Raw genomic sequence first — 14,169 nt, 5'->3', positions numbered from 1 at the left:
GTAACGGCGGATTCGGTTAAGAACAACAACAGCTCTTCAGTGATGATAGGTTTTCATTGTAGTGGGTCCCCGGAACTCACAGGTGGTGATTCGGGTGGGTTCCAATAAAATGAAACAATAGTGTTAAACTTTGTGTTTGATGTTGGGATGGTTAGATATGGTTGCAATAAACGGATATATTCACGAATGTTCAAAATGTCTCAAATTAAAAGAATAAAATTGCAAATCTGAAAAATGTATTACAAAACTATCTTTTGAGTAAATTAACCACTATGAGCTTCCTATCCTTTATCGTTGAAATGAAATCCGTAATGAGTTGCTAGTTGTTGTTGAAGCAGCTAAACTAGCACGTCACGAGACTGTGTAAACACAATCTCGTCTGAGCTGATTGATGCGCAGAGGGTTCAAACAGCGGTGCTCTGACAGCAAAGTTTCCTCTGCGGATTACTGTGATTTGAACTCAAGTTTGTTTTTCACAATAGGACACATGGATAGTAAGTTTACTGCAACATCACTGGCTCTTACGAAAACCAAAAGGTCTGTCTCCATCCTAACCCTTTCCATAATGTTGGGAAACTTTGTATAACAAACTGAGTAAGTCAGTGACAGAAACGAGTACTTCAAGTGGACTTTCTTTGTTCTCAAAGTTTGGCTTGCAGCCATCACAGCCTGTCTAGTTACTCATTCTCCAAAAACAAAAGTGACTAATGTGTAAAAACAGAGCCCTGGATTAAAAAGGAAATCCCCCTTTGTTTCACCAAGAGACGACTACTGGCTTTCTTTACTTGCTACATGGATTTAACATTATTCCAATCCACAGTTTTGTAAGGCTATAAAACTGCCAGGAGAGATGCAGCTGCGTAAAGACCTCCCTTGAGAAGTTTTTTGTAAAGAGTGCAAGTCGGTGAGCATGTTTGGGGTAAATACATGGCTGATAGTATCTCCTGTTTGACGCCAAGGACAATCTTATCTCGTGGCGGCTCACATGCAAGAGGCAGTGGTGCAGCAAATGGGACTCTCTTTTTACTGGCCTGGAATCAGCTTGCACTGGTTCCTCTGCTGGTACAGGTTATGAAATCAGAACAGGAAGTCTGATCCTGAGTCAGCACCGAGGGGCTTTTGAATCGCCCGGAGGTGACCCGGTGGTGTGTGGTGAGCCGAGGATTAGCATCAACAAATCAAAATGGGATTGGCAGGTGGCTCCCTTCATTCAAGCCTTTAAGATGGACTTTACTCCCACTGTCTCACCTCTGAGGAAAGGCGGCTCAGACGAGGAGGAAGGAAGCCAAGAAATGTTTTAATCCTGCTCGAAAGGATGAATAGTCCTTTACTATGGAACAGCATCATGAGCAAGCGTGTACAGGCCCAGGGGGAAGTGAAGCGCTTTACAGAGTTTGATTGAAGATGTCGCGCTCAGTCCGACAACAAACCGCTGACATATATTTACTTTGGGTAACTGAATGAATCTCTCTCTGCACACTGTGCACCCGGGCCCCATCTGTAATGAAAAGGGGGAGGCCAGGCTCTAAATGAAACGCTCCTCCGACAGGGCAATTAAGTCCAGACACAAAGGGCTCAGCAGGAAGGAGTTTAATAGATGAGGAGTTAGTATTCTCCGGGGGGAAGTTTGGTCCAGCAGAAGCCTTTTAGACGGCAGGGAAAGGGGAAGGGTGGCAGGAGGTTTACTGGCCTGCAGCCACTTCACACTGCGGGTACACCGCAAGGACACACACACACACACAAAGATATTACTCATGCGTTTCTGTCTGCGCAAGTTGTCAAATAAATGTGTAAAAATAGAGCCTGTTTTTCACAGAAAAACCCTTAAACAAGATTGTCCAATAGAATCACAGCTAAGAAGCTTTAAGGAGGAGGAGAAAAGATTTGAAGCCAATGAAGCAAGATGAAATAAACTATGCCCTGCCATGTAACTACAGCTGCAGCGAATGAGTCTTTTTGCTGTTTATTTTATGATTAATTGTGTCTATTAAATGTCAAAGTTGTGAAAAAATGCTCATTACAAATCTATAGAGGCCAAAGGGACCTTTTTAAATTGCTTCCTTGTCAAACCCAAAGTCCTTTTTTAGACTCTTTACAAAATGCAGCAAAACCCAAAAATCATTTAAAAAGCGTCCAGCAAATGTTTGACCTTTTCTGCTTGAATAATCCCCCAGAAGGTTCATACATTATGAAAAACTTGGCCGTTTATTTTCTTTCGATTGATTATCTGTACAAAAATCCGGTAGCAAAAGCAATCATGTAAGGATCAGAGTGCTTCCTGGACTCATTTCCCCCTTTCCCACCAAAATTAGCGATTTGACACGGGTGTTTCAGACCTGAAGAAAACCCGCTAATAAATGCTGATTGTCTCTTTTCCCATTGCCAGTGAAGTATACTCCTTTTTGGTCTCTTTTCTGCTGCGTCACCGTCTGACGTCACAAACACGCCAGAAACAGGGTTAGCAAACAATAGTACGCACAAAGAACTTATTATACATTATACATTATACTCTTTGGTAAGCAGCATTGAGGCCAGTGAAGATGTTACGGTGGTTAGGTCTTCATTGCATCTATTACTCATTCAGTCTGTTTGAGATGTTTGAGCGCTGCTCGGACGGAGATGGGTGGCAGCATCATGCCGGATAAGGGACGGAGATTAGCGTGTCGACACGGGTTTTGTGTTCCCATCATTGCCGATTGGAGAGGAGGCGATGATTACTCGGGTCTACTGCAGAGTCGTGTGACCCGGGTCTGAATCCCGATAGTAACGTTTCCCACTAAGCAAAAAAGCCGGGTGTTAGCGGCTGCTTGGGCCAGCGCTCCGCTGCTCTGCGGATCAGAAACGCTTCCTGTGGGCGAGTGCTCACGCCGTCTGACGGACCAGAACCGCGGTGCAGACAGAACGTGCCGGACACGGATCCTGTGGGCCTCCATAAGACATCAGTGTATAGTAGAAAAAAAGGGAAAATGTGTCTTATGCTCTAAGTTGTTAAGTTGGTAAAGGGAGCTGAAAACTGTGCAGTACTTTAAAGAAAGCTCTCATGTAAAATAAGCATCTACAAAAAATGTCTGACCCCCCCCCCCCCAGGTATTTAAACTGCACATGTCGGACTTTTGTTTCACTTGTTCCTCATGTGCACTTTATTTTTATTCCCCTGACACACACAATGCCATCATATAGTGGAAAATCAAAAGGACATCACCGCCTGAGCATTCCACTTTTAACTCATTACGTAATGTGCTCTCATTTCTCTTTTGCACTTATGCACGGGTGCTCGCATGTACCGCCGTAGTGCCGCGGGCTGCATGTGTGCTCCACGTGCTGCGTGTGTTGTGATGACGGAGCGTCGTAGAGGTGGTTGTGCTCTGCTGTCTGGAATAGCGCTGATCCTCTTAAATGATTACCAGAGAGAGAGAGAGAGAGAAGCGACCTGCGTGGGGAACACGCGGACAGATGTCTCACCCCCTCCCTCAGTGAAACGCACACAAACACACACAGCAGCTATGTTAAGTCAAGGCAACAGGGAAGCTCTAACTAGATCCCTCTCCTTTAATAGACTCCAAGTCTATTATACGGCTCATTCATATCGGGACAAAGGCCATTCCTTTCATTGATTCAGCACCTTTTCCTGGCAGGAAGTGGACTGTCTGTGAGGAAAGTTAGATAATTAAGTTCTGGCAGTTTGTGAATATCGATACGTCGCTTCAGATCTGCCAATTAGTAAATGTTAAGATGAAGATGGCTTTGAAAAAAAAAGTGTCTTTGTGAGTGCAAAAACAGTTGGACTGTTTCAAGTCAGGATACATATCATGATACAGGGGGAGGACGCGATATATTGCCAAAAACATAACTTTTTTTTTAATGCAAAACATTACTTTTCTTTTAGTAATCAGAACTGTGAGATTCCTGTTTATTACAGTTCCTGTAACTTCCAACATCATAGCACAACTGTTTGCACAATTTGAGGGATTTAAGTTGCTTAAATCAGGGGAAAATAGTTTTAATGGTTTAAGCAACTTTAAAGATAACCTGCTAAGTGTGTGAGAATTGTATTTCAAATCACAGTATTGATTTCCTCCTACATTCATCTTTATTGTCATTGTGCAAGACAAAGAAACAGCGACGCATCTCCCTGAGCTGCATAGTGCAGAATAACATCAGATAATAAAAATAGAATAAAGAGAAAAAACATAAATAAAAAAATAAATAAATGCATTGTGTTTCCTCTGTTATACCGCCTTTGCCATTTTACGTTGAACCAAGCAACGCTGCCGTAAAGCCGCCCCAGTGTGTAATTTTTTTACACTGCGCTCTGGCATTGCGGAAGAAAAAGAGGCGTCACATGTTAACAGCCCAAGCTGGACGTACACACTGCGCTGTCCTGCGCTGCAAGCTCGGCTGTTTACACTCACGCCATTTGGCCTCCGTTACTACCTCCGATGCCGACTTAAAGGCAGAACGACTTCGCCCCACCATTCCGCCTCTGTGCGTTTTACTGTCCATGTAATGTTAAATAATTTAGTTTGTGTGTAGATGGATGTCGAGCCCCTGCAGCCCTGACGCCACATCGACTTTGACATTCTATCGAAGGACATGCAGAATCTAAAACACACATAATAGCTGGAACAACACTGCAAAGCTTTCGCAACATCCGGAAAAACCAGCGGAAGTAAAAGCTTAAAGTGTTCGAGTTCATTTAATCTGGAAATCACAGACTTCCTCAGGGGATCAAACTGCAACAAAGCTTTGTTTCAGTCATAACAAGAATTACAGGTTAATCAACCTGAACCTGAGCAGGCTCTTCTGTGCACCAGGTCTCTCTGCCTCATTTACTCCGTTAATCCTAACGTGGCTTTAGATGTAAGAACAGCTCATATAGCACCTGAACCAAAGCTTAAATTGTAGGTGTCTTAATGTGGATTCTTTGAAATTCAGTCTGCTGCTTTCACAGGAAAAGGTAAGTCCAGTTGTTTATATGAAGTTTAGCTTTTTGTTTAGAGCTTTGCGATGGAGGAAATGTTCTGATCCAAAGAGGCTCAGCTGCATATCTGGCCCCTAAAGAGTCCAAGAACATAATCTTTAACTTTCAAATCTTCTTTATGCGAAATCTTTTATTCTGACACAAGCAAGGAGGAAACACTTCATCACAGATGGATCGCAGAAGAGTGCCGGCATTGTCGCATGTGTTTTCCCCAGTGACCGTTGGGGAATGTGCGTGGTCTCCGTGTCCAGTCCTGCTCTTTCCACCGAGCCGCTCCCAAGTTCACGATCACTATAAAACATGTTTTTGTCTTCGCCTCCCTTTTTTTTGGCTTGGATTCCCTCTCCCTCCTCTGAGCTTGACATTTGACTGTGTGTGGGTGCCTTTGGTCCCTGCAGGGAGTCGCGCTCTCAGGCTCTGCTGGGGCCCCAGATGCACACAACTGGAGTCCAGAGCCAGAGATCTGCCCTTTTGTCCCACGTTGTTGAGTGTGAATCCTCAGAGACTTCTGAATGCTGAAAAGAAGAAGCAGAGCCATTCTGCTGTAGTTTCCGTCTTAAATGTCGTCCTTCCGTCTCTGTTTCTGCTCTGTAGCCTCGAGGTTTGAAAGACATCTCTCTCAAGCTTGGGCGAGATGCCACCAGTCAAGTTTTTTAGCGCTGGTTTTCCTTGTTTGATCGATCGATGATACTTTCATCATCATTCCCTCACAAGTCGAGAGTTGTTCTCTTGAATTTAATCTCCCATTGATCCTGAAAAACTTCACTTTTTAACCAGGCAAGGATTCACGCTCTCTTGGTTTCAGTGGTTTGATCTACTGTTCAAAGTGTACCATGAATGGAGGAGCTTGTCCAAAGTTCAAAGGGTACATTGAAGACTTCAGACACATCAAGGATGTTTTCCAAATGGTTCTCTGTGTTCAGTGTTGTGCGTGATGCTATGCCCCAGGACACTTGATGTAATATGTAGCACTGTATGTTCCAAATATGCGAGGATGCACGAGGATGTGCGGAAAACTGATCCTGTGGGCCGTCTCATGACATTTGTTTTTATTTGCTTTAAAAGATCTCATTCAAAATGAATAATAGCGAGCTCCTTTTTTGCTTTGGAGAGCCAAGACTTCCCTCTTTCGTGTCATCACGCTGTAACTTTTGTTGAGGACATCCTTACGTTGCCTGAAGGCTGGCCCACGCTGAAAGACTCTTAACAGATGACAGCTAATTATAGGTTGAACAGTTTTGTTCCTGTAGTGCGTGGAGAGCAACGATATGACCCAAACAGCACACCACACACGAACAGATTCATTCACCAACAACCAGAGTCCGACTCTCAACACTGGAAATCTCGCTAAATCTCTCGCGGTCCAACGTGACTTTAGAGTAAACAAACATGGCGCCGGTGTAGCAAAGCGGACAACGGGCAGGAAGGTTGTTGTGCTTCCTTCTTCAGTCAGCTCGCTTCCCAATTGGCTATCGTTTTGTTCCATGTGAGAATCCACAGAGTGCGTGCTCGACTGTCCTCGGGGTTCCCCCCCACACAACAGGATATCTGATCATAAATATTGTTTGATTTGAAATCAGAGCGGCCACGACGTTCTTCTGAGCAGAGGAGAAATCTGGCAAGATAATCTTTAGATCAGAACAATTTGAACTTTTGTCGGAAGGGGGGAATCAGGCCCAAAATATCTTGCAGTGTGTCCCCTGTGTTACGTGCAGTTCAAAACATGATGATCAGGCTGCGGTAGATCGTTGTTGCATAATCCTGTTTTAATGTATCTAAGATAAAAATCATACAGAGCATAACTTGCATACCATTTGCAGAACCTTTAGATGGTACAGATTCTAAGGATGCAAAGCAAATGAAGATAATCAAGGAATGCGTAGAAATGCTAATGTAGACACTATTTATTAGGGGTCAACTGTGGCTCTGTGGCAGTCGGTCGTCTCTCAATCGGAAGGTTGGCGGTTCGATCCCTGACTGCTATAGCGTCACATGTCAAAGTGTTCTTGGGCAAGACCCTGAACCCCAAGTTGCTGGAGTGTTTATGTTGATGTTTCTACATTCAGAACTTTTTTGAATATATAGATGGATAATATATTTTGCACAATCTGGTTAAAAAAACATTTTACTTTGATATTCTATGATGACTTGCATCCCCCTTTAGCTTGTACAGATTCTAGGGATATCAAGTATTTGAAAATACTCCAAGAAATGACATCACAAAAAGCAAAAATGCCACTGGAGCCTTCTATTGCAGAAATATTGCATCATTAGAACGGAGCTGACGGGGACAGCTGTGGTAAACCAACATCTGTGCATGTGAGTCGACTGTATGACGTCATGTGTTTTGTTCTCTTCCTTCTTGGAGTTTGTTCTCTCCGACGCACATGGATGCAGGTATCTTATCTTTTCATGCCTAAATCGTCACCGACAACCATAAAAATCACAACACAAGAAGCCCTTATTGTTTTCCTTCTCCCCACCCGAAACTTTGTGCGGAGTGCTTTGGGGGATGAAAAGGAAGTGGAGGCAGGCCCCCACCTCACTCCCCCCAATCCCATCTCATTCCATTTCATTGCATCCTGGTTGGGGAGTTCCTGGTTTCGTTTCGGCTTGGACATGAGAAGGAGGTGTGTGTTTTTGTGTGTGTGTGTGTGTGTGTGTGTGTGTGTGTGTGTGTGTGTGTGTGTGTGTGGTGGGGTGGGTGGCAAGCTAAAAAAAACAATGGAGGCTTTGTGTGAGGGTCCCGCCGTGACAGGATTGTTGGGGGAGAAAGAAGGGGGGGAGCAAGCGGTCAGGGCTTAGCGGAGCATAGCCACTTCATTAGTCAGGGCTCTCCCTTTGCACCTCCTCCCTCCTTCCCTCCCATCCATCCTCCCTCCCTCCCTCCCTCTCTGTCATGCTCTCGCTGCCTTCCCTTCCCCGCTCACTCGTGGAAGCACCGAGGCAGGAGTCGCCGCTCTGTCCGGACAGCACCGAGCGTTGCGCCTGGATTTGATTCAGCATTAACCGGGATGTGCTTCTGAGGCTGATCGGAGTTGTTTGGCGCAGTTTCCTCGCTCGGTACCGTTCTGTTTTTGTTCTGAGGTAGGTTCTCTTGTGTTGTCATCCCTCCCATCCCGTCCTGTCCTTGGACGCTGACTTGCATCTTCTCTCCTCTGGGCTGCAGTTCGGTGTCGGATGACTGGACGCTGCGCTCTCAGGCAGGCCTTTGATGGACAACAGAGGATGGGATTTTTAAGGTTCTATAGTTAGGAGGAATTTCTAGATTCGCGCTACTTGAAATTATAAAGGAGAAGATGCAGTTTTAATGACTTTGTTAGGAAAAAAAGTGGTGTCAAATTAAAAGTGCATTGTTGTGCTTTTGTGACGTTAGAAAGGAGACATCCAGGAAGGACAAACTATGCATCCTACTCGACAAAATCTAACTTTTATAGTGGACCAGATGTGCAACTGTAAAAATGAGTTGCTCAGAGTGTTATCCTTCTCAGTATTTCCTCACTTTCTACATGATGAAATCAATTGAAATTGAACTTTTACAAACCTGTTTTGTTGCAGAATTCAAGCTTGAAACGAGGTGATGTTTGTGTTGGAGGACGAGGTGGGGGTCTGTTGTGATGGGGGGACTATTGCCTCAGCTGTGTTGACCAAATTATCAGTGTTATTAGGATCTACGCGCCGGTGATTGCTTTCTTCCCCCAACCACCCACCGCCCCCGTCTTTGTCAAGCGCACACCCCCGGGGGACAGTTGCGCGTCGGGGTAATCCCTCACATCCTGTATGGGAAAGGGCAGAGAGGAGCACTCTAGACTAACCGCATCTCTTCCTCGTGAGAAAGTCCGATCCACTAAAACTCAGTGTCGAGTAAAAACAACAACAACCCGGCTGGTTTTTACCCAGAGGGCCGTTCACAGCATCCCCACTGTCTGAGCACTTCCTGTTAAACTTTTGGCTAACCTCAACATCCTGCAAACTTTGAATCAATGTCTTTGTAATGTGATTAAACGCTCGTTACACAGTGCATTGGAAGAATGATTCTTCTCTCTATTCGCTCCTACAGTGAGGGCTGACGGTAACGTGGAAGAGCCACATGTCTGACATTAGTTTAAAAGACTGAACGGACTTGACTGGATAAGCGGTGCATGTCCTGAAAGCCTGCAGGTCATTCACAGGGATTTCCCACATCTTTCTCATGCCCAAGGAGAAGGAAGGCTCCAGTGTAGCGCTGGACCATACACGTGAAATATTTAGCTAAACTTGAGCTTGATCGATTCATTTTGTCTGATTAGTTGATCATTATTGGTAAAACTTTGCTCTGATTGGGACCCTTGGCTTCTCTGCTTGTGTACCTGAGAGACTTTACATCAAAACTGTATGTAAGATTGCTTAATTTGTACATTATGAGCATGATATAATGTTGGTTCTAGTAAAGCATCATTATTGCATTAGACAGAAAATAACTGCTCTGCTGAAAGCTGCTTCACATTACTCTCACCACAGTTAAGGTTTCAATGAATGTATTGGCGATAGTTGAACTGTTCATGCAATCATGGATCTGTACAAACGTATAAAAGAGCTCCAACGCTGGGTGATCACATGTTTGTACATGCATTATAATATAAGGCACTCATTTAGTATGTCGAATCTCAACCATTGTTTTATGATGCATTTATATTTTGCAAATACTCATAAGCCTTATGCTGGGAGTACCACTCATAACGCTGGGTTAAGTACGGAGCAAGGGTGCGATTAGCTTCGCTTAGCATACTGGAAAGGCTCGCCTTGCTCTCTCAACCAGTACCTCCAAAACATACTTATTTATACTCTCTGTCTCATTCCCTCTGAAACCACAAATTATGTACGTTTTTTTTTTAACTATTTCAAGTCACAACATCTGCCTGCTAACCAAAAATAGTTGCATGTACCGCCTTACCCCTGGCTTCTAGTGTTTAGAATAAGCTAAGCTAATCACTTCTCTGAGGGTCGTCTTTGAAATTTGAAGAGGCTTCCCTTCTTTTTCTTTCTAGTAGACAGCCTTTTTATAAAAACTCTCCAACAAGCCCATAATCAGATACCATTTCAATCTTGATAAGCTCTTTGATGAAATCTGAACTTCCTTGTTTGCACTCTCACTGAGCGGCAGCCAGATGGAAGTAGGACTGACAGTGTGGTATCCCTTTTTTCACCGTCTCTCTCTCTTATCTTTCCACAGAATGAAGAAGTGAATCATCTTTGATTGCAGTCATGGCTGTCCAGACTGGCATACAGGTAAGCTTATCACCATCTGCATACAATGAGGGGAACTTTTATCTGCCAAAAGGGAAATTTAAGTCCTTCAGTCCATCACTGAGTCGGTACAGGTTGGAGATCAAGGAGTAAAAAAAAAAAAAAGCTGTTATTCCTTAAGTTTTAATACATCAGTATTTGGTTTGTAGATTCAGCTCCAATCAGTTGAATTTTTGAAATACTTTGGGTGGTTTTAAAAGACTGTTTAGCAAGTGTAGCTACCCATCTGCACCGTAGGCTGTATACAAAAATTGGGTTTAGCCACTAAGACATCGAGCCATTGGTTTGTGGACTACCATTTCCATCAGGTTGGAAGTGTTAGACATCACCATCGTTGATTTTTGTACCCAGCTGTGACCATATTTTGACTGGAGGTTGGAGCTTGAGAAGAGTGAGGGGTTAGCAAACGCTAGCACTAGCTTGGATAGAGCAAAGTGCATCTGTAAATCATGAGCTGTGTCTAAATTCAGGGGCTGCATCCTTCAAAGGTTGAGTCATTCGTAGCCTGTGTAGACCACCGAACTGAAATGAGATGGTCTGGTCTATAGAAGACTTTCTGTTTGCATCACCAAACGCCGCTCCTGTCGCCTAGCAACAGGTAGCTGGTGGGCTAACTAGCAGTCATAACTTAACCTATTATTTTAAGCTACAAAACCCCTTTGGTTTTTTAATATTTGTTTTGCTGGCTATTCGATTCAGTTGCACCCAAAAACGTGGACATTTAAAAGTGTATTCCGCGACCACATCTCCTTTGAATTGCCGCTCAATGAATCTCGTGATACGTTGGCTGATTGCATCACAGCAGCGCGTCGAAGGCTTTCCAATTTCGAAGGCTTTCCAATTTTCGAAGGCTTTCCAATTTCGAAGGCTCCTTCAGATGTGGCTGACAAATGAGTCCTCTTTTTCCGGGGCCACAAAGGCACTTAAACGGTCAACTCCAAACGGTGTCTTTAAGTACGACAGAAAGCTGAACAAGACATTTTTCAGGTCGTTCTGGTTGCGACTTGTCAATCACAAGGTAGCCACACCCAAAATTCACACCCTGCTTTATCTGTTTGATGTTTTACTCTAAATGGTACCATCATTATCAAATGAACATCATGCTGTATTAAGGAGGACTTGACACCAGCTGTTAAGACGATAAACTCATTAGGAAAACATTTACTGATGTATTAAATCAAGTGAAAAGTAATTTTCTCATCTGCTTTCATATAGTTTTACCTTTTATTCTTAGAGCAGTCGCCCCCTGCTGATCATTAGAAAGACTGCAGGTTTAAGGGACTTCTTCATGGGCTTCACTTTTCAGACCTGCAGGACTTCCAGATCTTATTAACAGTTTAAAGTCTTGTTTTTAATCTCTAACCTGCAGTAGTGATGCACTTGAATTTTAACCGCCCTCTTTTGGTCGGTCAGTCTTGGTGAACAGCTGCAATAAAGGCTCTGTGTTTGTGCCAAATTGTTGAAAAGTTCCCAGACTGTGCGATAGTTATTCAGATTAAATAAAGAACTGCAGACATCTGTCTCGTACCCGACAGCTGCGGTGAGCCCACCTGTGTTACGGCTTGCCGCCTTGTTGTTGTTGTGCATGTCTGACGTTCCTCTGCTCGGACCCCGAGGAGTTTCTCCGCACATTTTTCAGGGGGAGTGGGAAGAATGCTGAACACTTTTTTTCCCCTTCCCCTCCCAGCAACCAAGTGTCAGACATCCCAAAACCCAAAACAACAAACGTATCGTGTTACAGATTTGTCACATGGCAGCACCTCGTTGAGAAAAGCTTTCCTCTGTCATCTGGTTTGGAAAGTCCTGGCTCTCTCTCAACTCGTCTTGGAACGTGGATACATGAAATATGTATCACAGTCTTCTGCACAGAACATGTGGCAGGAAGGATCTCAGACTGATGATGTGTTAATAAGGCTGTCAAGAGCTTCCCTACAGTTGTTAATGAACTGTGGTAGGATGCTTAAGCTTAGAAGGTTTTTCTCCATTCCCGGATATTTCTTTGAGTTTTCTCTTGGTGTTGGCATCTTGGTGATGCTGCAGAGACTCTGAGCTCTGGAAGTAGCTGCAGTGTCAGAGCTTCACTGCTCATGTAGAGCACAGTCACATTGGATAAACGGTCAGCCTCTGACTGCTCTGTTTGCCCATGCTGAAAATGTATGCACTCATGGAAGTATAAGTAGCATATGCGCGCATCTATAAATGCAACAGTGAAACACATTGTAATGCATGACGTCTGAAGGTTTGGTCTCAAACCGATCGTGTCTGGATACATCTCAGATATCTAACTGCTGTGGGGTGAAACCTTGAGACTGCAAACGTGAAATATTTGCTTTAATGTTGACATTGTTTACCTGATGGGGTCTGGAGTTTCTCAGCATGCATGCAAAATACAATTCCGGAGAAATACGGTTTAGACAAATGTGAAAACAAGGCTATGTAGCAACTGCAGCTAGACATCTGTACCTTTTAGGCTAAATACAAAAATTTGATTCAGCAATTGGCTAAGACATTAGCCATTGGTTTGTTGACTACCATTTTAAAGCCTCAGGTTAGAAGTGTTAGACAATCGCCATCATGGGTATTTGCAACTAGTTGTGACCATAAGAGGACAGGAGGTTGGAGCTTGAAAAGAAACGGGCGTTAGCTAATGCTAGCACTAGCTTTGATAGAAAGGTGCATCAGTAAATCATGGTAACTGTGATATTAATGGGGGTTCTAATTTTGGCTATAGGGAAAAACATCATCAAAAATGTCTTGATCGAGGAACCTAAAAGCCCAAACAGTGTCTTTTAGTACGACAGAAAGCATTTTTCAGGTCACACTGGAAAAACAAGGTTTAGACAAATGTACATCAATAAACAGGGAGGTGTTGTTGTCTCCTTGTAGCATCTTAATTAGCATTAACACAACCTACACAAATGCTTTGTTTTATTTGTTAAAACTATAACAAGACTTTGAACAGTGGCGGAAATGGAACAAGCTGTAAACGCCACACAAACGTATTATCACCTAACACAGTTGATACGGCTAACAAGTAAGCTAACAGTTAGCTAACTTTACTTTTTACCATAGCAGCATAATAAATTATTTGGAGTTGTGTTGCTGTCCAGCTAAAGCAACCCTGCTCCTGGAGAGCTACCTTCCTGCTTGTTTTAGGTTTCTCCGTACTCTTAACACACCTGATTCAAACGTTTTGCTCGTTATTAATCCCCTGAGACGCGTCAGTCTGTTGATAAAAAGCAGATCATTCAAATCAGGTTTGTTAGAGTACGGAGAAACCTGAAACATGCAGGATGGTAGCTCTGCAGGAGCAGGCTTGCAGACCCCTGAGCTAAAGAATGTTAAACACTTTTTCCTCCTTTTTGGTCTCCACCAGCTCCTGAGGAAACATGTTTATATAATAATATTTACACATGAGCCATTAATCCAGCTAAAGCAAGCATTTTAGCTTTGGTGCAGCCTTTGTGTTTGCTATCGTAAACACTTAGTCTAAACACAGCTTGTGGGAGGTTTCCCAGTGTTTGTTTGTAATGAAGACAAGAACTGGGTTGTCAGCGTGAGCAGAAAGTCCGGCCATGGCTGAACAGACTTAAAGACTAAGCCTAGAAACTCAACAGAAACTCTGTGAGAGATGTCACTGATTGCCAGTCAGTGCTCAAATAACTCTCATATCTGCACACAAATGTCTGTGCTAGCTCTGCTAAAATTCCTCATCAAAACCAAGGCTACGTCTTCTTTTCCCCAGAAACCTCTGAAATGAAAGTGACCAGAAAGTGTTTGAAAAGAGCTAATGACCCCGTTAGTTCAGCCTGGTCTAACCAAACAGCCCCGGGTTAAGTGACGATCCTGAAGGGTCAGAGGTCAACAGCCAGGCCATGGGAAGTTTTTAGGGCAAAGTGGGA

The 14,169-nt window shown here is 43.7% G+C and overlaps 1 protein-coding gene across 2 annotated transcripts in view; it reads left to right on the top strand.

The window, feature by feature from the left end:
• Positions 1-14,169, top strand: part of gas2l3 (growth arrest-specific 2 like 3) — a 36,781-nt gene that overhangs the window by 7,090 nt on the left and 15,522 nt on the right. Inside the window, exons 1-2 of one of the 2 annotated variants that reach the window (XM_069671115.1) lie at positions 7,983-8,068; positions 10,194-10,249. In XM_069671115.1, coding sequence (XP_069527216.1) covers positions 10,226-10,249 — 24 coding nt within the window. In that variant the 5' untranslated portion in view covers positions 7,983-8,068; positions 10,194-10,225. Of the gene's footprint in view, positions 1-7,982; positions 8,069-10,193; positions 10,250-14,169 lie in introns of those variants that run through there. The other variant, XM_069671116.1, reaches the window with a different exon arrangement.

The sequence above is a fragment of the Semicossyphus pulcher genome, unplaced genomic scaffold, assembly GCF_022749685.1.
Source record: "Semicossyphus pulcher isolate SPU_LCO1_2020_fin unplaced genomic scaffold, fSemPul1.0.p SCAF_20, whole genome shotgun sequence".
Classification (NCBI taxonomy): domain Eukaryota; kingdom Metazoa; phylum Chordata; class Actinopteri; order Labriformes; family Labridae; genus Semicossyphus; species Semicossyphus pulcher.
Note: the sequence above shows the minus strand (reverse complement) of the source record. Positions and strands in the feature narration are given on the sequence as shown.